Source organism: Ischnura elegans, chromosome 6 (genome assembly GCF_921293095.1).
Source record: "Ischnura elegans chromosome 6, ioIscEleg1.1, whole genome shotgun sequence".
Lineage (NCBI taxonomy): Eukaryota > Metazoa > Arthropoda > Insecta > Odonata > Coenagrionidae > Ischnura > Ischnura elegans.
Genome location: NC_060251.1, coordinates 40217969 through 40239987, shown reverse-complemented (window position 1 = coordinate 40239987; position 22019 = coordinate 40217969). Strand labels below are relative to the sequence as shown.

General features: G+C 35.0%; 3 protein-coding genes across 3 annotated transcripts in view; 2 read left to right on the top strand and 1 right to left on the bottom strand.

Moving 5' to 3' along the window:
• Window positions 1-22019, bottom strand: part of LOC124161363 (ribokinase-like) — a 45845-nt gene that overhangs the window by 7082 nt on the left and 16744 nt on the right. The gene's annotated exons all lie outside the window — the stretch shown is intronic.
• On the top strand, window positions 1141-8124 carry LOC124160518. Its single transcript, XM_046536377.1, has 4 exons — window positions 1141-1326; window positions 1983-2105; window positions 2200-2352; window positions 6171-8124. The coding sequence occupies exons 1-4, from the start codon at window positions 1188-1190 to the stop codon at window positions 6410-6412; spliced, it is 657 nt and encodes a 218-aa protein (XP_046392333.1). The 5' UTR covers window positions 1141-1187; the 3' UTR covers window positions 6413-8124.
• Window positions 12046-20131, top strand: LOC124160517. The gene is made up of 3 exons (XM_046536376.1): window positions 12046-12867; window positions 12965-13120; window positions 16142-20131. The coding sequence occupies exons 1-3, from the start codon at window positions 12594-12596 to the stop codon at window positions 16375-16377; spliced, it is 666 nt and encodes a 221-aa protein (XP_046392332.1). The 5' UTR covers window positions 12046-12593; the 3' UTR covers window positions 16378-20131.

The window sequence follows — 22019 nt, the reverse complement described above, 5'->3', positions numbered from 1 at the left end:
AAAAAAATATTTTTTTTTCACTCTTTCCTTAGAATGATATAATTATGCTGTGTTCTTTTTTAAATAGGTTCACCAAATTAAATTTATTCTGATAATTATTCTTATTAAATGAAGAAGAACCAAAGGGTGATTTACACCCGTGCACCCTTTCCCGGGTTAAGAAAAGAATGTGATATACAGCTGCTCTATGGATTTGAATTGTGGACCCTGAGGGGGAAAAATGTAAGGAAGATGGGAAGCTCAAGTGTTGAGGTATATCAGGAAATAAATGTGGACAGTGAAAGAAAAAAGGAAATTATACAGGCATGGCTGAGTAAGGAAATTTCTCAATGAAATTGGGAGGCAGAGGGTGGGGTTGGAGTACGTTCTTAGAGGAGAGGTTATGCTGAAAGCCGTGATAGAGGATTGGATGTTGGATGAAGAGGGGGAGGAAGGCTCATGAATAGAGTGAAGAATGACAGGCTTAACGTCTTACCGAAGTAAGTTAATTCCAAGGGGTAAGGGGTCAGTTTGAGGTACCAATTAGAACGTTCTTAAAATATTACACAAAATCCTAACTCAACCATAGGAGTACGATAAAACTCACCTCCGACTCCTTTGCTTTATATATTGAATATGATTAAAATGTTGCATAAATCGCATAAATCAAAAACACACAACACTTGAGGTGAACAGAAGGGTAAGTTAATCTTCTTAGCTTAATTTAGGGTGAGCTTGATAAAGGGTGAGTTTGGGTCCACGCAGAGGCAAAACTTATGTGAATTAAACTCTAGTTAAGAGTCTAAGATTTGATTAAAAATGTCTCTCTGTTTCTGATGGTGTGAGATTCCCTTCTTGGATAGACAAACTCATAAATTCAATCTCATTACACTTTCGTAGTAATTTTCTTATTTTTATGCGGATCTATATTGCTAAACGTATGCGATACATGCCTATAATAATGAAATTACTTGAGTTCTACCCGAAATTATGAACCTTGGTCATACAAATAATCATATTCCTTATATGCGGACCGTATACAAGGATCATGCTACTGATTTTCAATTTAAAATACGCGGCTTTTGTTTCAAATTTTCCACTGTGCTCCGGCCGCGGCATCTAACAGCAGACATTTGAAACATAAATAAGCAACAAGTGAAGACGCTGAAGCGAAACTCATCTCAAATCGCTTGGTTGTTGATAGAAAAATGGGATACAAAACACGAAATGGTTTATACGCCCTCAGTTTTTCTATACTGGGCTTTTTATTTGTTTTTATAGCATTTGTGACACCATATTGGCTGGAAACCGATGGGAAATTGGAGAATCCAAAATTTATAAGATTGGGTGAGTGATGATGTATGTTTATAGGCGTGGCCGAATTCAGTTTTGAATTTGGAAGTTAACATACTTTCGGTGATATCACTTGATGCTTGCAATTTTTGCACAGGGAAAGCTCACATTTTATGACGATGCCCTTATTGTAATGGCATAAGTTAACCAGGCACTAAATTGATGCACGAAAATTGAACACAGTAGAATTTTGGATTGGCAAAATATGACAGTAGTGCTATTTTTGCTTCTTCATGAGATAAACATGGCTAGTTTTGAAATGAATTATTAATTTTTTTGAATGATAATTCCACATAAAAACTGGTTGTTACCCATAGATATGTAATTTCAGGAAAAATAAAAGTCATTATTTGTCAGTATACACAAATGCCTGGGAGTGTTCATAAGTCAAACTAAAGGAAAATTTGTGTTCATTGATTTAATTAACATCTATTGTTTAAATAAGTATTTTACTAGATACTTTTAAATGTCAGGTTCCAGTAAATCCCCCTTTCGTATTTTTTGGTAGCTTTTTACAAACATACTCACCTACGGATCATGTTTTTAACCCGATTTTGACCGCACAATTTGTATTATCGACTTAACTGGCGTGATTCGTTGAATTTTATCGCCTTATGTACCATATTTATCAGTAATAATTCTTTTTCTAGGCCTGTGGGAGGTTTGCTTGAACAATTTTGAAGATCCTCGGCATTGGTATGACACAAAATTTAGTGGCTGTATGTGGATATTTGAAGAAGAGTACTACATTATCCACGATATGTTAATGCCGAGTAAGGAACAGAATAAATGATCTTGTTGATGGTAGTAATTCTGTTAGCTTGTGTTCTCATCTAACAAAACCGTATTTTCTCTGTCAATCCATAGGTTTCTTTGTGGCTACACAGTTCTTCTTCACCTTAACTTTCACCATACTTTTGGTGGGACTATTCATGATTGCTCTGTTTATGTGCTGTAGCCGAGAGCATGAAAAATTTGTGTTGTTGCTTCTCATGATCAGCTCTACCCTTCTAGCAGCAGGTATGTGGTTTCATTAATGTGATTCAATCTTTATGTTACAATTAGTTAGTTTCTGTGGGTATTTAATAGAAATATTTACTGCAGATTGGGCATGGATTCACGTCCGATAATTCGTTTTTGACTTATCATGGCAGTAGATAGGGATCTGGGATGTTTCCAAAATAAAGTAATTTGATAAATTTAAATAAGTTAAAAAAATGATTGAAGAGTGGTGCAAGCTACCAGTTGTAATAGAGCATAAAATATCATATTAAGTAGATGATGCGAATCTTGCCTAGTGCCAAGATTTTGTCTCTTGAGTGACACTACTTGGTGCCGCTAGAAAATGCAAAAAGAAACTCTGCTCATGTTAAGCTGAAGTCAGGAATTGTTAAACCCCTAGTCCTGACTACTCAGGTCGCAGTTATTCCCAAACCCAATTCAGTATACAGTCATGCATGCAGTTACAATGGCTATTGATGGAGAAGGTTCAAGCTGTTTGTGTTCCCTGTGAAAATTCCTTAAAACATGCTCTGACAGGGGGAGGCTACTTATGTTAACTCAGCAATTTGAATACAGTATTTTTTGTTTGGTGCCAGAGGCAAATAGGAAACGTAATTTGATACCTGCGTGGTACAACTAGTCCTTGTTTCATTTTAATTATTTTTTTAAATCAGCCAATTAATTTTCATTGTCCCAACTGTATCATTACTCAGAAATAAGTGTAGTGGTTAGCGTATAGAACACCACATCCAAAGACACTTGTTTGAGGCACAATGGCGAAGACTTTTTTTCTCTCAGGTAATCACACCCATTGCAAATGATTTTTCTTCTACATTTTCTTATGTATTATTGACTCATTTGCAGTATTTTTCTCAACCGGCTCAATTTTCCTAGTATGGCAATTGTGTGGGCAATTAAATAGGGTAGGCTGATTTTACATTTAAAATAAAAATAATTTCAATAAAACAGACAAGTTGGATGACAAAATTAATTAATTACCGAGTCTATATATTTGCCTCCTGCACCAAACAAAAAAATATGGCATTCCAATTGCGGAGTCAACATTCATAGCCTCCCCTTGTGAGTAACAATCTAGAGAAGTACTCATACAAATTTTAAGAGGGGAGGAGTCTTCAGTTTTTGTGTAGGTTAAATCATCAGGGCAGTATTTTTTCATCGCAAGAACTATACTCAAGAATATACAAAAGAATATGGGAAAGTATTAGAGGTTAAATCATGCAGCAATATATTCAATGCATTGTTATGATATCAACACTGTATCAATGAACTTGCTGTGTAAGTACTCCCTTAATAATTGTCTTGAAAATTATGCCTCAAAGTGTTGCTATTTTACCTGCACTTGGTATGGACAGAGTTTGGATGCATTGGTAAAAAAATGTGTACAGGAACCATAGCTTTTTTGATAAATATGTACTAACTTGAGCAGGAACCATTATTAACAAATTTTTGTCAGACATTTTAAATTTTACTGTTGTAAGAGTTCAACATTTTTTACTTCTAAACACTTCCAAAATGAGCGCAGTTAATATTGGGTCCAACATAGACCGCACCCATTGGAAAAAGGAAGCTGACTGAATTTCACAGCTATGGATGATTCCCACCTGTAAGCGAGTTTCTTAAAGGAACAATGTGTGCGTAAAACTCACTAGAAGAAGGCCATTTCATTTGAAATAGTCTTTACTGAACATGTGAAAGTACCCCCAATCAACTATGATTAATTCTATGTATTTTAATACTCACAACGCTTTCTTAAGAAAAGCTTAAACATCAAAACATACATCCTTCCAGTTTTATTTCAAGTGAGGATGCTTCTTATTGCTCATTTTTTTTTACAAACTTCTAGTTCATTTTTATTAAAGGTACATATTTGAAAATACGATTTAATAACATTTTTAAAGTGATTTTACCTCACAAGTATTTCTTTCCTTTCTTCAATTTATCAGGAAATTTGAATATTTTTCTCACATGGCAGTACCAATGTCAATAAAATGACTTCCTTATTAAATAGCTGTAATATAAATACTGAAATTTATTTTTTAGTTATTGTAATGATATTAAGTACTCAATTCTGTCAAGTTTATTTTATGAAGTGTTGCATGCCACTTTATGTCCATGAAATCTTTGTCAACGAAGCACCACAAGCTGTTGATATTAAAGAGAATGAAACAGGTCATCCTCATCGTGCAAGCCATTGAATTTTCAATGTACTCAGACATGATATATATCAGTACCTAGTGAGTTTTTTTTTAGCAGCAAACAAGGAAAGCATATTAAGTTCTAGCACATGAAGTGTTGATGACCACTTCAGTTGTCCTGGTGTGTGTGTTCCAACATGGGGACCTTGGCAATTATGTTATGTTGTTAAGCCTCCCAATGTTTTCTATTCTCTGTATATCCCAGAAACTTTCTTGGCTGAGGCCAAAATTCTTCAACTTTCAGTCCTATTTCAAGAAATATGCTAGATTGAACCCTATTTTAGGAGAACCCATATCCTGCAAAAAATGCGTTAATGGAGAGAATGTATATTATTCCTTTTTCGTGTCCCTAACATTTTCATATGTAAAATGAAACTAAAAGTACATACATGGGTGTACCCAGTAGGGGGCAGCTGCCTCCCCCTGGAAGAAAAATAAATTTATTTCAAATTGAAATTTTTTGAACAAATTTCCTTGAAATCCAAGAAAAGTGATGTTAGTGCAGCATTAGACTTTGTACTATGGTATGCTTTAAATTTAGGCAAAAAAATAATTAAATTTAAATTATACAGTTATGGCCTACTTTTCTCGATCATTTTTAGCGACAAATTTTGTGATGGATCACCTTTTGAAAATAAGAAACCCATATTAAATGTCGTGATTTTAATAATCAAAACTGCAGATTTGCACCGAAAAATATATATGGAAGGCATTGATGGCGTTTAAATACGTTTTTTTTTTTTTAATTCCTGAACGTCTCACGATTACATCTCCGAGACATCTGTGAGACATACGTGATATTCGAGTCATTCGAGACCATAGTGAGACGTCTCTGAGAGGTTCGTTGCTATGTGGGTAATTCCGGTTTATAAAATCGGACAAAAAATCATCGGAATTACTGCATTAAATCAAGGTTACACCAGGCTTATTATTTCCGTTAGAATCCCCATCAAAAAAAGGAAGAGATCTCGCGCTAGCTGCATTCACTGGAGCGGGTCATTCAATTTTTTAGAGTTACCATACATCCAAATATCTTTTATCTCAGAAAAATAAGCTTTAATAAAAAGAAAAAAAATTAAATATTAATAAAAATGGGATGAAAAGTTACTAAACGAAAATAAAAACTAGTATTTTCGAAATCTCGTGTTGCTGTTGCCCGAGCTTCGCAGTGTGCGACCGTGCTCCGTTAAAAAGATTGCGAACTGGCGAAGAAACCTCTCATTGATTCCAGGAAGCACACTAAAATAACAGAATGACTGCATATCGTTTGTTTTAGGTAAATTATGAACATTTGCAAGATATTTAAGGGAAAGTTTGGGTTATCAGTGTTTTTTCCGATTATTCGTGCCGTCTCTCCCCATTATTAGCCATTAGGATAATCCAGAGTGTACTGTACATATAAGTGTATATTTTTTGCGAGCAAATTATTTTAAAAACCAATTAATCGCTGTTATATTGTTTTTGAAATTTTGGTTTCGTAACCTTTTCTGCATCACAACTTGAATGGCCACGGCTTGCCCCCCTCTAGTTTTGATCCTGGGTATGCCCTTGTATGTACATTTTATTCATAACTGTGTCATTGTCAATAATAAACTACATATTCTTTTAACGCATTTTCAGCTGTGTCAGGTACTATAGCAGTGGTGACCTTTGGTGCTCGAGGTGACGGAAGGGATTGGATGCCTAATTGGGAGCACAACAACATGTCGTGGTCCTACGCTTTCGCTGTGTTTGGGGTATTGTTTCTATACACTGCTGGATTCCTGTTTTTGGTGGAAGCGCGGAGGTTCAAAAGACGCAGGTTAGATGCGTTAGCTACCCAGGCAGCTTACCACATGGAGCAGCATCACCAAAGGACATAATTTTAAAGATACAGCTCAATTTCTTTGGCATTTATCCATTATTTTTATATCCTCATTTCATGTTATGATAATAATTTTACATCGTCATCATTAGTGGATGAATTCCACCGTGCTCTTATCTCAGTCCTTTTGTATGTTTTTATCATATTTTATATTTTTCTCATTATGTTAGCGAAACCTGAATGTTTTATATTCAAATGTATTTGTTATCATCAGTTTCAAATGTAATAATTTAGTATTTTTAGTGAATTTTATGAAATCATGAGCTAGTTTTGTTCTACTGTGTTTTGACTTATTGTTTCTTCAAAAATTATATTCAGTACATGGAATGCAAACAAATTTTAATACAATATTGCACTAACTGATAGAAATGCATTGAAATTTGTTAATATGCGCTGACTTTGCTTCAAGGCACAGTTTTTTCTTGCCTTGTTCATTGCAAATAATTCTTGTCAGAAGTCTTTCCCTGACTATTTTTCATGGTCATTGCTATGATGTAGTATAATCTCCTAGGAAAGTATTCAATTTCCTACATTCCGTCCACCTATATTTTTTTATATAATGAAGCTAATATATATTTTTGCCTTTAGAAAAGAAAACTTCTTTTAGCATTCCACGAAAGCATTTATTTGTGCTTTCTTTAAATTTAGATAATGAGAATCTCTTCGGAAGTTCTAAAGTTAATGTGACCCTATGATATCAATCCTGAGTAGGTACTGCTAGTTATCTACATCATGAATTTTAGTATGCCGTCCTGAAAAGTGAAGGCTAGTGCCTGGAGGCATCCTTCTTCATATTCCTTCTTCTATTTCAAGGAATCTTTTGTACAGTACGGTACAACATGTTTTTGTACAGTAAAGCTTTTATTTTCCATGTTAGTAGTGGGGAAAACAAAAGAAAATTTAATAGGGTATGCCATCCACAGTCATTTTCTCGTTCATTTTTATCTTAGTTTCTCTGGCGTGCTTTCCCTGCATCTTTTGTGCCCATTCCATTGAAAAGCATAGTATTTATTCTGGGAAGTATGAATAAGGGTGAGTAAGGGAAGGTTTGAGAACAAGGCCATAGCTAAAAATATTCAGGGAATGGGGGACACTTATAGGGATACTCCTTAGACCATAATCATGCAATCATTTCATGGGGCTTGAACCTCTTGATTCCAACTCCCTTCCTCTATGGCCCTGCTTGGGAGGACTTGTTAGAAGGAAATGATAGGTGGATAATCCAATGAAGGTGAGACGAATAATCAAAGCTCTACTGTACTTCGTAGCTTAATGATCTGTTGGCTGATGGAAAAGTAAATTAGAGATGATTAAGATGAATGGCTAAGTGGTGGCTATTGACTGCACAGAGGTAACTAGAGTGCACAATTTAATCATGTCATATTTTGTGAAGTGTTTATAATGCTGTACCTGCAGTAAATAAGTGAAAGACTTAAAACACTCCGTCCAATAATACGTGATATTACTGATTAATTAGCTGAAGAAGGATTAAAGAAAAATTTAAGATTAGTTCTTTAGCTAAAGTTCTCAATTTTTTGCACAAAGGATTTCCATCACCTAGCATGATGTAAGAGGAACAGTATTGTTGAGTAAGTTTATTTTTTACTGAAAATTTTGCTCTTATGTGCGTATTACTTTTATCAAAATCATAATTGTAAATTTTTGTCATCTTTTATGAACTGTTTAATAAAGTTATTATCTTTGAAAAAACTTCTCCGTGATTTCTTTTGAACATTAACAAGCACATTGAATTTTCTCAAACCACAACTGCAGTGTGTAGTCACATTCAGTGATATTTATTTTAATCGCCATAATACATTACAAACTAATACTACATACTAACAAAAGGATTTTCGTAAATTCTGTACTACAATAATGGAAATAATAAAATTTTATACAGTTATCACATTTTGTGAGAACTTCGTTCCCCTGCATATGTTTAAATTCAAGTGCATAGGGTTAATAATGTCCTGCAATGTTTCATTGCATGCACAGCTTGAAAAAGATAAATAATTCTTAATACATAGTTTTCATACTTTTCAATTCAGCAAATTACATATTTTACTTATAGTTTTTTTTTAGAATGTTAATTGCATTAAATTTTGCCCCCAGAAAATGGTACAACTATGAGATCCCATTTACTTCACTCAGAGAAACATAAAAAACCTATAAAAATTAATCTTAAGTTTTGTATCAGTGTTATTAAAGCTATTGCAGTGTTTTATGGAGTTTAAACTGATAGCATATAAACCCAGGGGTAAATTCAACTCATCAAATTTCACTTTTGAGATGTATTTATTTTAGTATTTGGCAAAAATTCACAACTGAGTACTTTAATTGCTATATGAAAAAGGATTGTCTGTTCTTTGGAAAAAATGTGATAGTAAACTTCTTGTGGAGTCATAGGTAAACTCCTTGGCCAAATTGTAAATGTCGGAAAGTTTGTTGTTACCACAAAAATATGCCTTTGGTGAAAATAAAGAAAAATATCGATTTTGGCATTTCAAATTCAATTAATAAAGGGCAAAATATTGTTTGCCAGGATAAGAAACTTCATGCTTTTATTGATCTTTTATATTTGAATTGATCATTTTTATGTAATTGTACTTTTAGACGACTCCATGCAAATGTATTTTGCCCACGGATAATAAACATTATTATTGAAGAATGAAATATATAGATCGATCTCTGGCCCCTTAACCTTCACAAATTATAATGAGAAACTTGGGAAATAATGCTAACTAACTTGACATATTTATGAGTTCACAGAACAGTTGTCCAACCTTACGGCCATCAATTCCTCGGAAATCATCTCTCGAGCTCTAGAAATTTTTGGATGCTGCCTTAGAAGGCATCATGGATCCATGGCTGGAATTGTTTAGACAGGTAATCAAAAGAACAATGCATTCATAACAATATGATGATCAAATTCTAACTTGGTTTCTGAGCCATGCTTTCATTGTATCTTTTGCATTAATCTATTGAAAAACTATTAAGGGAAAAGAGAGGAAAAATACCTGGTGGGGAGGAAAAGAAGAGAAATTATGTAAACATATGGGTTGGACATGGACACACACTGAAGCTGACGGAGAAGTTAGGCAGCTAATAGGTGGAAAACGGATACAGCGATAAGGATATCAGGAATAAAGTATGTCAGCAAAATAGGCTAACAGAAATAGGAAAAAGTAGATGAAATGATCATTATGTGCATGGGAACATAGGCGCTTATGAAGGAAGACAAGAAAAGATTAGAGGTATTGGAGATGTAGGCATGGAGGAAAATGGAGATGGCAAAGAGGGAAGGACAGCAGATAAGCGACAAAGTACTAGTCATTTTGGTTGAGGAGTGGAAACTGCCAGAGAAGATATGGAGAAGACAGAGGGTTTGGAAGGGGTGAAGAGTAGAAGGAAAAGAGGACTGAAACATGGGTGTACCCAGTGGGGGGCAACTGCCCCCCCTAGAATCGAAAATAAATTTAGTTAAAAAAAGTTATGAACAAATTTTTCTTTTGAAGAAAAATTATATTAGTATAAGGCATGGAACTAAAATTTAAAAAATCATTATTTTTTCAAGCAAATAATTATAAAAACTAATAAATTGCTGTTGTATGAAATTTCCTTAAAATTTTGGTTTCATTAATCTTTCCTGTGCAAAAAAGTTACAACTTGAACGACCACAGCTATAAGTTTTTGACCCCCCCTAGTTTTGATTCTGGGCACGCCCATGGACAGAAAGGCAAACCTAATGGTGAATTGAAAAGAAAAGTTCAATTTAGATAGGGGACAGGTTTGCGTAATTTGAATTTATTTATCGACTTTTTGATTTTTTCTCGAACCTGATAACAAATAAAAAATATAGTAAATGAGAAGAAACTTGGGACGCAACAGAATAAATTTGAATGTATATGTAGATTGAATAATGAAAAGGTCTTCCTGACAAGCCATTGCTATACATGTTTTTACAGTTTAAGTTAATATTTTTTTCAGATATAACCAGTCAAATATGATTAAAATAGGTACAGCCATTCTTGATTTATAAATGGTTTAACTAAACTGTTCATTGATTGTTATGAAGTTTGCTAGGTCTGCTGGTAACTTTAATAAACCGGAATACAAGCACATACACAAAAATCAAATCAAAATGATATCCCATGATTACAGTTAAAAGTTTCACATGCATTATGCAAAAATGTGATAAGAGAAATATTCCTGATGGGCGTTTTTTAATAAAAAAAGTAAGATGCATGCCAGCAAGTAAAGTGAATTCAGCTCTTAATTGTTCAAGTACACAGATAATTCAACTCGAATGAAATGCGCAACTTTTTCCCATGAAACTTCCCTCATGTGACAGTTTCAATGGTCTTATATGACCAGTGAGAGCTCCCAGTGATGTGTTAAGTAGCCAGAGGAATCAGACATGTACATTTTTCTTATGTCCTTGGGGGATACATTTGGGGAATGTGAATAGGTCGCACTATACAAAATCTCATAGCTGTATGATGGAGACCATTTTCCATCACTAAACTACAGGCAATTCTGTTGAATGTTCAATGTGTTGCCGGAAATTCACAGTTACTTATGCTAGAAGTGACCGAGAGACCTCATTCAATGTATCTGGTAAATTGTGAGCCTAGCATTTCCTTCGATGGCATATTAATAAATCCCCAATTCAATCCTTCATTTCTTTTGGCTCATGGTTCAACTCCAACAAGTATGAAATCCTGTCTCTTCACCTCACCCTGAACCAGGGGCGCAGCTAAGAATTAAGGCTAGGGGGGGTGATTAGGCGCCACTAATAATTAGTGGTGTGGGGCATTGTATATCCTCCAGGGGAAGCGGAAGGTGCGGGGGCCCTCCAGAAAATTTTTACGATTAATGGTTCTAAATGGTGAGTTTTACAGCTTTTTGAGGGATATTTCATTAATCCTAACACTATTCTATAAGTAATACTAATCCAATTAAGTAAAACGGATTAAACTTAAAAATTTCTCTGAGCTCTGGGGGGGTTTATCCACCAAAACCTCCCTCGCTGCACCACTGCCCTGACCAATGATTCATATACTTTAATTTTTTATTATAAGTACTCCCATCAATATTATACGCCACCTCTACAAGAATAATATTTTGGAGTACTTTATAATTAATGATTAAGTTATGGAAATGGAGAAAATATACTGACAGTTGTGTGTGTAAGAAAGGTTTAAGATAGGGATAAATCTACTTCTGTGAACGAATCTTCGCTGGAATCGCTTGCATAAAAATTATAAGAATTGCAGAAGACACGCAAGTTGGATATTACCACTTAAATTTGTGATAATAATTACTGAATAATTTTTTATATACCTAACCGTCATATTGTGATATTGCCACAACGTACGTCCTCATTTAGTTGAACTAGACGCCAGGGTTTCAACACCAGGCGTTCACGAGCAACTCTTAAGCATTGGAAACAATGAGAAATATGTAGCCTGATTGTGTAATGCCGTGAGAATTCACTGTTTCCCACGGCTAGCTGATGGACTTGTTAGGTGAATCACACGCCCACATTTCCAGGTCATGGGCGAGAAGACGACGGTGAATAAATTATCACATTTCCTTCCTTGCACCTCTACAGAACATACATTTGCCCCCAAGAAACTACTGAAGAACGTAGTCCCAGCTTTCTAAAATTTTAATTATCACAATAACACCAAACAAGATTTGAAACACGACAAGTGACAGCGAATGTCCGTAGTAACGGACGCCACACAACAGGTGGCACTTTTCAATGGACTAACGCCTGGCGAGTTGTGAGCAAACTGTTTAGTTTGGGCGTGGACAGGATGTTTTGGTTATGTGTCTGATGCGTGGAGTAGATTGTTATGCTGAGAAATTCTGTGATATAAGTTTATAGTGAATCTCTATCGCTCTTTATTTGCTGGAAATTTCCTGTAATTGGCCTCATGCCGGACTGAGTGCTTGTGTTTGGAAACTTATTGTTGTTGTTAGGTGGATTTTTAATCTTTGATATTTTTGAAAAGTTTTATCGGCACTACCTATTGTGTTATTAATATTTACGTATTTTTCATGTTTGGAGGTTTTTCATATAACTACGGTGAAATTTTTATTTTAATCGTGACCTAATTTATTGATCAGTAGGGTTTGATTTCTGACTTTTACTGACGGTCGAAAAGTTCAAAATGAAGAAAAGGTCGTTGGCTGGGAATGTGGCTGTTGGAGTCTTTGTTATTGTCTTAATTTTTACTACTGTGGCATTTTGTTCACCAAGTTGGTTGGTGAGTGACAGCCGAATCACAGGAGCAAAGCTGGAAAGGCTTGGTCTATGGACTCATTGTTTTCGATCTCTGGGTGATCCCATTGATGAACATCAACGACGCTTCTTCGTTGGGTGTCGCTGGGTTTATGATCCATTTACTCATGGATACGACGAGATACGCGGTTATCTATTGCCTCGTAAGCATGTGTTTGAAATTTATCAACAAGTGACGCATAAGCCCTAATTGTGATTGTAATGTCACTGAATTCCTCTTAATTTAATTTTACTTTTCAGCTTTCATGATTGCAACCCAGTTCTTTTACACGATTAGCTTCTTGTTTGTATTGATCGCTTTCATACAAGTACTTCTCTTCTTCTTGTGTTGTGGACCTGACCAGGGAAAATACGCTCTTCTCATATCTTTGATTGGATATTGTCTGATAGTTGCAGGTAAGTCTATCATTAATTCATTTAATGTGTCTACTCCTGGCATTTTTCCTTTCGTTTGATACCTCCGTTTATAAAAATTACACAATATCATATGTGGTACTGTTACCCCTGGTACAGGGTTCGTTTATGCGATGGCTGTGGGTAAATAGATGTGTGGTTTAGTTGAAGAACCAGAAAGAAAGTAATTTTTTATTCGAATCGGTTTGATGCTGCAAATGCCATGTTTTAAGAATTAAATTTCATTAATGCCCTGGAGGAATCATGTGAGAGGCCCTCTCCTCGACTCACTTCAAATATTCCATGTGTTAATTTCTTTTCCTCAATTGTGTAATGAAAATATTGCCTAAGTTGAGTTAGCTAGCTTGACACGAAATACGAACCAAATGACTCATTCACTAGCCTTTAAAGCAGAAGATAAAGATGCATTGCCGTTTTTAAGATACACAGTTGTGTCGTGAGGGATTTGCAAAAGGAATTGGCGAAATGGCTTTTTCGATCAATTTTAGTTTTTCAGTATTTGCTTGGTGGTTGCTTAATAGGGTTCCAAGGAAAAAGGGATGTCTTTGAATGAAAATTCTCAAACATGCTCTGTATAACATTCCTTCACCGACTGTTGATGACAAAATAGAATTTTTTGCTGTTTTCTGGAAATTACATTTCATGTACAGAATTTTGACTCAGGCTCTTGGCAATGCTGGCAATAGTTAGCATAGGAAAAATGTTGATTTTAACCAGATTAAATGCTGTTGTGACCAAAAACTAATGTTAATTTTTTATTTTGCATGAAATGTGGACTCATTGATATGATGCATTTTCTGTTATCAGCAAATTGATGCTATAATTTTAAACCAAATCATGTTAGTGTAGAGGAAAATAGTATCAAGGTTGGCTTATGAAGGCTATATATATATACCAAATTGTAAAATATACACTTTCTGTGCACCCTTGTGACAGATAAAGGTGGTAGCCATGAAATCATAGCTTTAAAAAATACATATGTGAAAAGTATTCTATTTCTAAAGTATTTAGTCATAATGGAACCTCCTCAACACTTTCAGTCACTTTATATTAGACATTCTGTAAGGATAAGCTAGCTTTGAGTTATTATTTTCTGGATCAAATTGTCAATTTTACTGTCCTTTAAATATTTACTGCTCTTATTCCATTGAAAGACGAATGTCACATTGCAGTCACTGTCAACAGTGCCTAATGATGCCTAATAATGATTGCCTAAATGATGTTAACACCACTGGGAAAAGGAACTTCCATAACAGTAAATTGATGGAAACTGAGTCATACCTGAAAAATGAAGGCTAATCATTTTTTCAATGTTAAATCAGCAATTCACTAATTTGCTTAAGTCAGGAAAGAAAATAAAATCAAGTCGCACCTCATTGCATGCAGTAACGGTCTAATTGGTTGATTTCTCACTTGTGTAATTGTGTAGACTCTGTTGCTTCCTGCAATTTCTCGGGTGTGGAAGAATTGTTCAATCAAGTACACAACAACAATTTCACTCAGGGCAATGCAAGTCCATTAGATAGTAATCAAGTCAATGCGGTGATAGAATAATTTGCCTACAAATCTATGGGTATCTAAATTCTTGGGGTAAAAGTTTTTAAAGTGGAATATTATGCTTCTCGCCGGTAAAAGATTCTTATGACCATTTAAATGTATATTTTTTGCTTTTAGTTGGTGTAGAATAGGGTGGTTTCCTATTATTTTTTTATTGCCTTAATCGAAAGATTATTACTCTTGCAGTACGTATTTCACGCTTTTAGATTTTTTAATGACAGTATCTATTTTTCGCGATTAAATGAAAAGTGATAATTTTCAAGTGCGCAAAAACGCGACAGCTAAGTATGAATGCTGGGAAAACCTCGAGTGACGTCGTTCTGGATCCCGCTGTCGCCGTGTGAGGTGACCTTGGGGTGAGGCTTTGAGCACTTATACTATGCAGGCTGCTAGCTGGTAGCAGAGTATCCTGCTAGCAGGTAGCACGTGGCTTAAATACGGATTATTAACCCCTTGGTTGGGGGCAGAAATTTCCTTATCTTTCACCTGGTGGGGAGAAAATCCACCGATTTTCGGAGATGCCGTTTTCGAAAAAAAATTTATAGTAAAGCTATTGCACAAAAATGGCAATGTAATTAAAATATATTTGTATAGAACCTCTGACAAAGCAAAAAACATGCAATGATGCATTAAGAATGAATATTCATGCCTTCTCCGCATAACATTGCGACGCGATGGCACGCGCGACTACAGTCGCGCTCCCCACATGGGGAGCGGAGTCCGCTTGCGACTATAGTCGCTCTCCCCAGTTAAGGGGTTAATACCCTATCGAACGAAGGAAACTTTCCGACTTAAGGCAGTTTTAATAGGTGATTATTAAAACATGTTTCCCTGAGCTCTGTGCCTCATGCATGCATTGGTAACCTCAGACGATGTAGAACTCCTATCCACTCGTACAGAAACAAGGTGCCTGTGACGTCACGTGGAGCGGCATTTGCATGGGTGCCAATCTGGCCTTTTTCAAATGCGGTTAAAATTGACCATTGCCATTCGTCTGAACAGGGATTTATAAAACCAAATAATTTGTATATTATGAATACACTATTAGTGGGTAATAAATCGCAATCAATGCCTTTCGTTTTCTTTGATGAGGGAAGCTACCCTGTTTGGAAACATACCTATCCTCGGATAAATTATATTTTGCCTTAAGCTGGATAGATTGTGATTTTGATGAACTCCATTCATATTCTATTTGTTGTCAGTAAAATGGTATATAATTTACATTATCAGATTGTGATAGTTACACTGTTTTAGGCGGAAATGAATTTTTCATCACAGAAACAAGATCTCATAATTTTTAATGGATTTCTATTTCATTTTGACGATGTATTTCAAGTTTGGGTGTTGTGAATCCATAGTCAGGCAAATTTTCTCAATGCTTACCAATTGAAATAGGTTACTTACTGTAATAATTTGTTAATAATTAAGAATTCTTTTTTATTTCAGGAATATCGGGGGGGATAGCAGTAATCATCTTCGCCAGTCTGGCAAATGGAAAGGGATGGATGCCAGATCACCAAAATACCTTCCTAGATTGGTCTTTTGGAATGGCTGTCGTTGGCTCTTTTGCTGCGGTAATTGATGCAATTCTCTTCCTCACTGAGGCCAAAATACAAAAGAAGAAGAATGCTAACATCAAGGATTCTCAGGCTCAGTTCTCAATGGAAGAGAGTAAAGCATGAGTAAAGGCGGGCACAGAGTACAAATCTGTGCCCACTGAACCAAACCAAAATGAATTCAGTGAAACTCAGCTGTAAATAGCATCAACAATCATTCGAATTCCATGGCAAACATTGCAGGATGTGCTTTATTGTTGTGTTTTAGCGTAAATGATTTTATTTGAAATTTTTTATTTTTAGATCGAAGGGAGTGAATGGTTTTTAATTTTAGACGACTTAGTTTTAATGAATGATATTAGGCTTTCATGGTCATACAATTATGTACATGTTTAATTTTTATCTGAGTGTTTTTCACTCAACACACTGTTATGTTGTGCATCAGCCTACAATGTTGTTTTATATATTTTTTAAAATTTTGGTGATGCATTTTTTTATGATTAAGTTTCATTGATGACTCCAGCATCAAGAGTGTATTAGAGGTTTGCAGCTGTCATAGGAGGGTTAAAGTGGATCTCAGATTTGAAATTCACTGGCAATATATATAATTCACCAAGAATATCACCAGACAGAATCAAAATCTGTGGCCCTCTTACCAAGGGCTGCATTTATAGTTGCAGCTGAAGGCTGATTATTGTTTGCTTATATAATTAATATTCTTTGCCTCTGAAAAAATTTCTAGATAGAAATTAGCTACATATTTTGCTAGAAATGAATATTTTAGCTAGATTTCAGCTGAAATGGTACCGTTGTACCAAACCTTGCAGGAGATCCATATTCTCTAGTATCTTAATAGAATATTGTTTAAATTATATCAATTTTTGATAGTGATGGAAGCATACAAATACGATGTGGAACTTTTCCATAAGATTTTTTATGAGTCTCAGTATTAGAAACCGAGAGATTATGGTGAAGGAAATATAAGCCTAAGCTAAGATGTATTATCGTGTTTGGTAACACATGAAATTATGCTAAGTAAGTGGAAGAATTGATCATGCTGGCATTTCTTAACAGAGTACTACTGTTATTCGTTTTAACAAAATTTGTAAGCACAGGAATTTGCTGTCAAGTGTAAGCCAGTAAGATGTTTCATTTTTGGCTCAAATTTGACTGAAACGTTTATATCCAACTCTCCCACTGTCAGCTGGATAACCCTAATGGAAAGACAATGAATGTGGCCCCAGGTATATTTTTATCCTCCTCGTATACTTGATCTCCAGTTTGAAAGCATGCCAGATTAATTTCAGAATTATACACAATTTTGAATGACATGTGTATCGGTTATGTATGTCCTCATCAAATACGAGTTTCTATTGTATTAAGTTTTATAGAATGAGTTTTGAACCTCCAACTACTTTACAATAATTTAAACATGTTTGATATACACAGTTTTGAATTTATCTAAGCACTACTATGTATGCAGTGATGAATTACATATATTTGAAGTACATATATTTTAACCTATTCCAAATATTTTTAGGGTAGTGGATATCCACATGCCACTCACATTGAGCTTTTAAACTAATGAGTGCCTGTGCCATTTGTAGTTCACCAGTCACTTAGTAACTACAAAGCTATTAAGCACCAATTCACCAATATTAGTACATAAAAAGTATGTAACAATGTGTTCTTACTGAGTATATTTGTATTATATATAGGTATTTTATAGATTCATGTTGATTTTGTATCATGTATTTAGCACTCAAATTTAACCAAAAGTTTGATATTGAATCTAAAAACAATTATCTCTTTATGCATTAGTGTATAATTAATGCATATGTTATTTTTATCTATTTTTGCTAAAGTATATATATCGATAATAATCCGTCCAGTAGAGCACTGATTCCGTCCATTAAAGAACATGATATAACAGTGTCTAAGAGTTTAAATTTTTCTTTAAATTAATATTATTTTTGAGGCTGAGAGGGTGGGTGACATTCATTTTTAAAACTCTTACAGCTTTTCGTAAGCATTCCTAGTGCAACTAAGCCAACAGTACCTCCCTAAGGTTCAAATAACTGCTTGAAGGTTTGCACTGCCTTGTGAATTCGTCACTGATAGAATTGCTTGCAAGCAAGTTTTGAAGTTCTACGTTGCTGATCAATATTTATTGTTGTACATTGAGTTATTTTAAAAATTGATTATTTACCGAAAAAACCGGATATCATGCCTATCAGTTGGCAATCCCTATCGAAATCATTGTCTTCTTCTTCTAAAATTTAATCTGTCGACAGGTTTCTGGCATATTAACTCAATGCTGAACATCATCTTGCATTCGCCAGTCATCTTTCTTTCACATTTTTTTGTATCTCATCAAGCATTTGTCTTCTTCAAAATCTTTTCCTCTCCATTTGAAGCTACCTTAACTGGAAATTTTGGCATTACATGTGTTCAAAAATGCTTCTCTCTTTTCATTTCTCTAACAAGTTTTCTTGTTTCTCCCACTCAATTGTTAGTCCCTCCGTTCTAAATTTCCTAAGGCCATTTTACCTTTAAAATTATTCTTTCCCATTAGTTTACGTCTTCTATTCTCACTAGTGCACCAGTTCTTAGAAATGAACTCATAGTATGTGATAGACTCTATTTCATGCAAGCAGGGCTAAGGGTCCAGTGATATGTCTCGTAATTTCCTTTTACCCCCACATTATGCCATGTAGTCTATTTTATATAATGCATGCTTTATTTACCTATTGAAATTAAAAAAAAAATGTAATCAAGTGGAGAAAAAGCATCAGTATTTCTGCAGCAAGTCCATAATTTTTCCATGGTAATTTTCACTGCCTGCTAGAAAGATTATTTATTGCTGTGATCGCATGAGTTCAAAATCATACTGTATTATTTCTGGTGCAACACATACAAATCCCGGTCGTAATTTATAAACAGTTGGGCTGAAATTCACCAGATACTTACTGCGTCCATGGAAAATTCTCAAAATTATATTTACTCCAATACTCACAGCAATAATTGTTTGGACACTAATAATACTATCTTGCCTATATCATGTGGTGAACAAAGCCAGATAGCAATGCACAAATTGTATAATTATTCAAAGATCTTACTTAACATTTGAAATGAAGTTGAGGATGCTTCCAATTATTTGGAGCAAATTTTTGCTGAATGCATGATGGAAATCTCAGAATAGCAGATATTATGTTTAGGGTGTATTATGGATATGGTTCCATTAGCACATGTAACATGGCAAAATATGGGGATGGTCAAGGTCCTTGCCCATCAGTCTATCCATTGGTTACATTTATTTAAGATTGTACATGGTAAGTGTGGGGAAGGGAATGTCTTCAGACAAATGTGGTTTGCCGCATTGAAAAATGTCCCAAAATACTTTCTGGATCTGGTGGCAAAAAAATTCAAGTTCATATTAATTGATTTTAAGAGGCCAAGTTTGATGGATGGTGGATTTGTATATTTTCTTTCTTTAGACAATATGGAAAAGCCATCTTACTGAAAATCTCTGTTCTGAAGTGCTTTATAAGATCTCAATATTCTTTTACTGCCTTCAAAAATGTATAAATGATAAATTGCAAATTTTCCATGTACAGTAAAAGTTCCTCTCAAGAGTATGTACACATAATTTTGCACTAGAAATATGTCTATTCTCTAAGTTTTAATCTTGCTGTTGAGCAGATTATGAGGCTGCTTGTAAGATAATGTCTTGGCTCGTTTTTGCTTTTATTTTGAAAGATACCGCGAGACCAAAACTTGCACATATTATTGAGTACTTGTATATCATTAATATTTTCAGAATATTGTGTGTGCAATTTCTGTAATACTCTGTATTTTGGAATAAATTAGTTGATAAGAATTGTGAATTAATTTTCGTATTATCACACGTTCGCATCCTCCTAAATTACAATGATTAATGGGGCAAAGATTAAAATCCTTGGTGATTCCAAACATATGTAACATCAGCGAAAATATGACTACATGATTGTTTAAAAAATTTTCATTTTCAATGCAAAAATATCATAAGCTTATGTGATTCTAGCACCTTTGCTTAGCTTACCACTCATGAATGCTGCATAATTACATCCATTTATGAACTTCATTTATTATTTAATTAACAGCATTTTTCAAAGTACTCAATAGCCTAAAATTGTGGAACTATGTTCTTAACAATGGATTTGAAATGTTTTCTACAAAATAATTGCTGACTGCCCCTCCTGCAAAAAAATTGGCATTACAAATGTGGTTAATATTTGTTAGTCGTTGTATTAATTGGTATGTATTCGTTCTTTGGCATGCATGAATCCTCAGTTTTGGGGTTTAAAGGAGGTAGGCCCCATTCTTTCGATTTGTGCTAGGGTTAGGCAACTCATTTTAAGCTTGAACACCCTATACCACTTTACATTTAAATTTATGAGAAATGGAGAGTCAAATCATACCCTCTCAATTATGGTACTCAAATTTTTTCTTTATTCTCCTCATTTTTGGCGGGTCTTGCCCTATGCCTTCCATAAGCCCCTTGTTTCATTCCTTTCCCTTTGGTATGTCATTTATCTTCGCTGGTTTGACCATTTTCAGTGCCCCATTTCACCCATCTATTCATGAAGTCAACTTGCAAACCAGAAAAGAGTTCCCAATGCCTGGAAACATGGCACATTAACATGTACGAGTTAATGTTTGTTTGTGTGAATGATTTTTGTGGACTGAAACAGAACATGCACAAATGCGTGAACTGAATTAGAACAGGTTCTATTTTCTGTTGATAGATGTGTGCAAGTTGGGTAGTTGCTCGATGCATTTTCGTGATCATTCACACGTTCATGCATTTAGACATTAAGTCGTACAGGTTAATTCAATATGTAATCAGGCTGTCAAGGTGGCTATACATGGTGAATGATCATGGAAGCAAAATAGAACATGATCTAATTTTCACTGAATGATCATGCACATGGCAGTTTATTCACAAATTTCTACGTCATACACGGCGAAGGATTTCATTAGAATGATCAATCACAGTGTACAAAATGGGTCAAAAAACCAATGCCAAATGGTATCCATACAGGCATGGGTGCTTACTATAGCCCATTGACATTTTACAATATATTAAGCCGAACTCCCCTCCCCCCAAATAAATTCTTTCTCTGGTGCATCTCATCCTATACATCCCAAGTGGGTGGCCTAGTGCCTTAGAGAAAAAATATAACCCAAAAGTTGACGTAGTCCAGGAGAAGAGTCGGAATACTAAATATTCGATCCTTACAAGAAAAAATATCCATTCACTGTGGAATTCAAAAACGAGTAGTTTTGGTGAGAGATGCATATACGCTGAGGTTTCATTGTACATATATTACATTATTGGCAGTATGATGCATTTCAGGAGTAAACTATAAGTTGGGCTCGGTGCCAGTATTGAGTGGGAGGGTTGGATATGATGATAACCATCAACCCTTCACAGTAGCATAGCCAAGATTTTGAAATGGGGTTAACCGGAGATTTTAGGGCCCCTTCTGGGGTGTATGGAAAACACCCCAGGGCAAAGGGTCCAGGGATTTTTGATGTTTAATACAAATTTTTAGGACTCAAAGTAGGTAAGTTTGTACAAGTTTTTATGAAAATAAAGTATTTAAAAAAAATTCATTGAGGCCATCTCACTCGATTTTGGCGCCCCTTTTAAAGGCTCAAAGGGGGGTGGGTTGTGACCCGGGAAAACCCCACCTTTGGCTATGCCACTGACTCTTCAGGAAACC

Bases quoted from the DNA above. Each gene is read 5' to 3' on its own strand.
- LOC124160518 (XM_046536377.1), top strand. From the start codon at position 1,188: ATGGGATACAAAACACGAAATGGTTTATACGCCCTCAGTTTTTCTATA. The intron at 1,327-1,982 runs GTGAGTGATGAT...TTCTTTTTCTAG, and splicing joins TCCAAAATTTATAAGATTGG to GCCTGTGGGAGGTTTGCTTG. The intron at 2,353-6,170 runs GTATGTGGTTTC...ACGCATTTTCAG, and splicing joins CTCTACCCTTCTAGCAGCAG to CTGTGTCAGGTACTATAGCA.
- LOC124160517 (XM_046536376.1), top strand. From the start codon at position 12,594: ATGAAGAAAAGGTCGTTGGCTGGGAATGTGGCTGTTGGAGTCTTTGTT. The intron at 12,868-12,964 runs GTAAGCATGTGT...TTTACTTTTCAG, and splicing joins ACGCGGTTATCTATTGCCTC to CTTTCATGATTGCAACCCAG. The intron at 13,121-16,141 runs GTAAGTCTATCA...TTTTTATTTCAG, and splicing joins ATATTGTCTGATAGTTGCAG to GAATATCGGGGGGGATAGCA.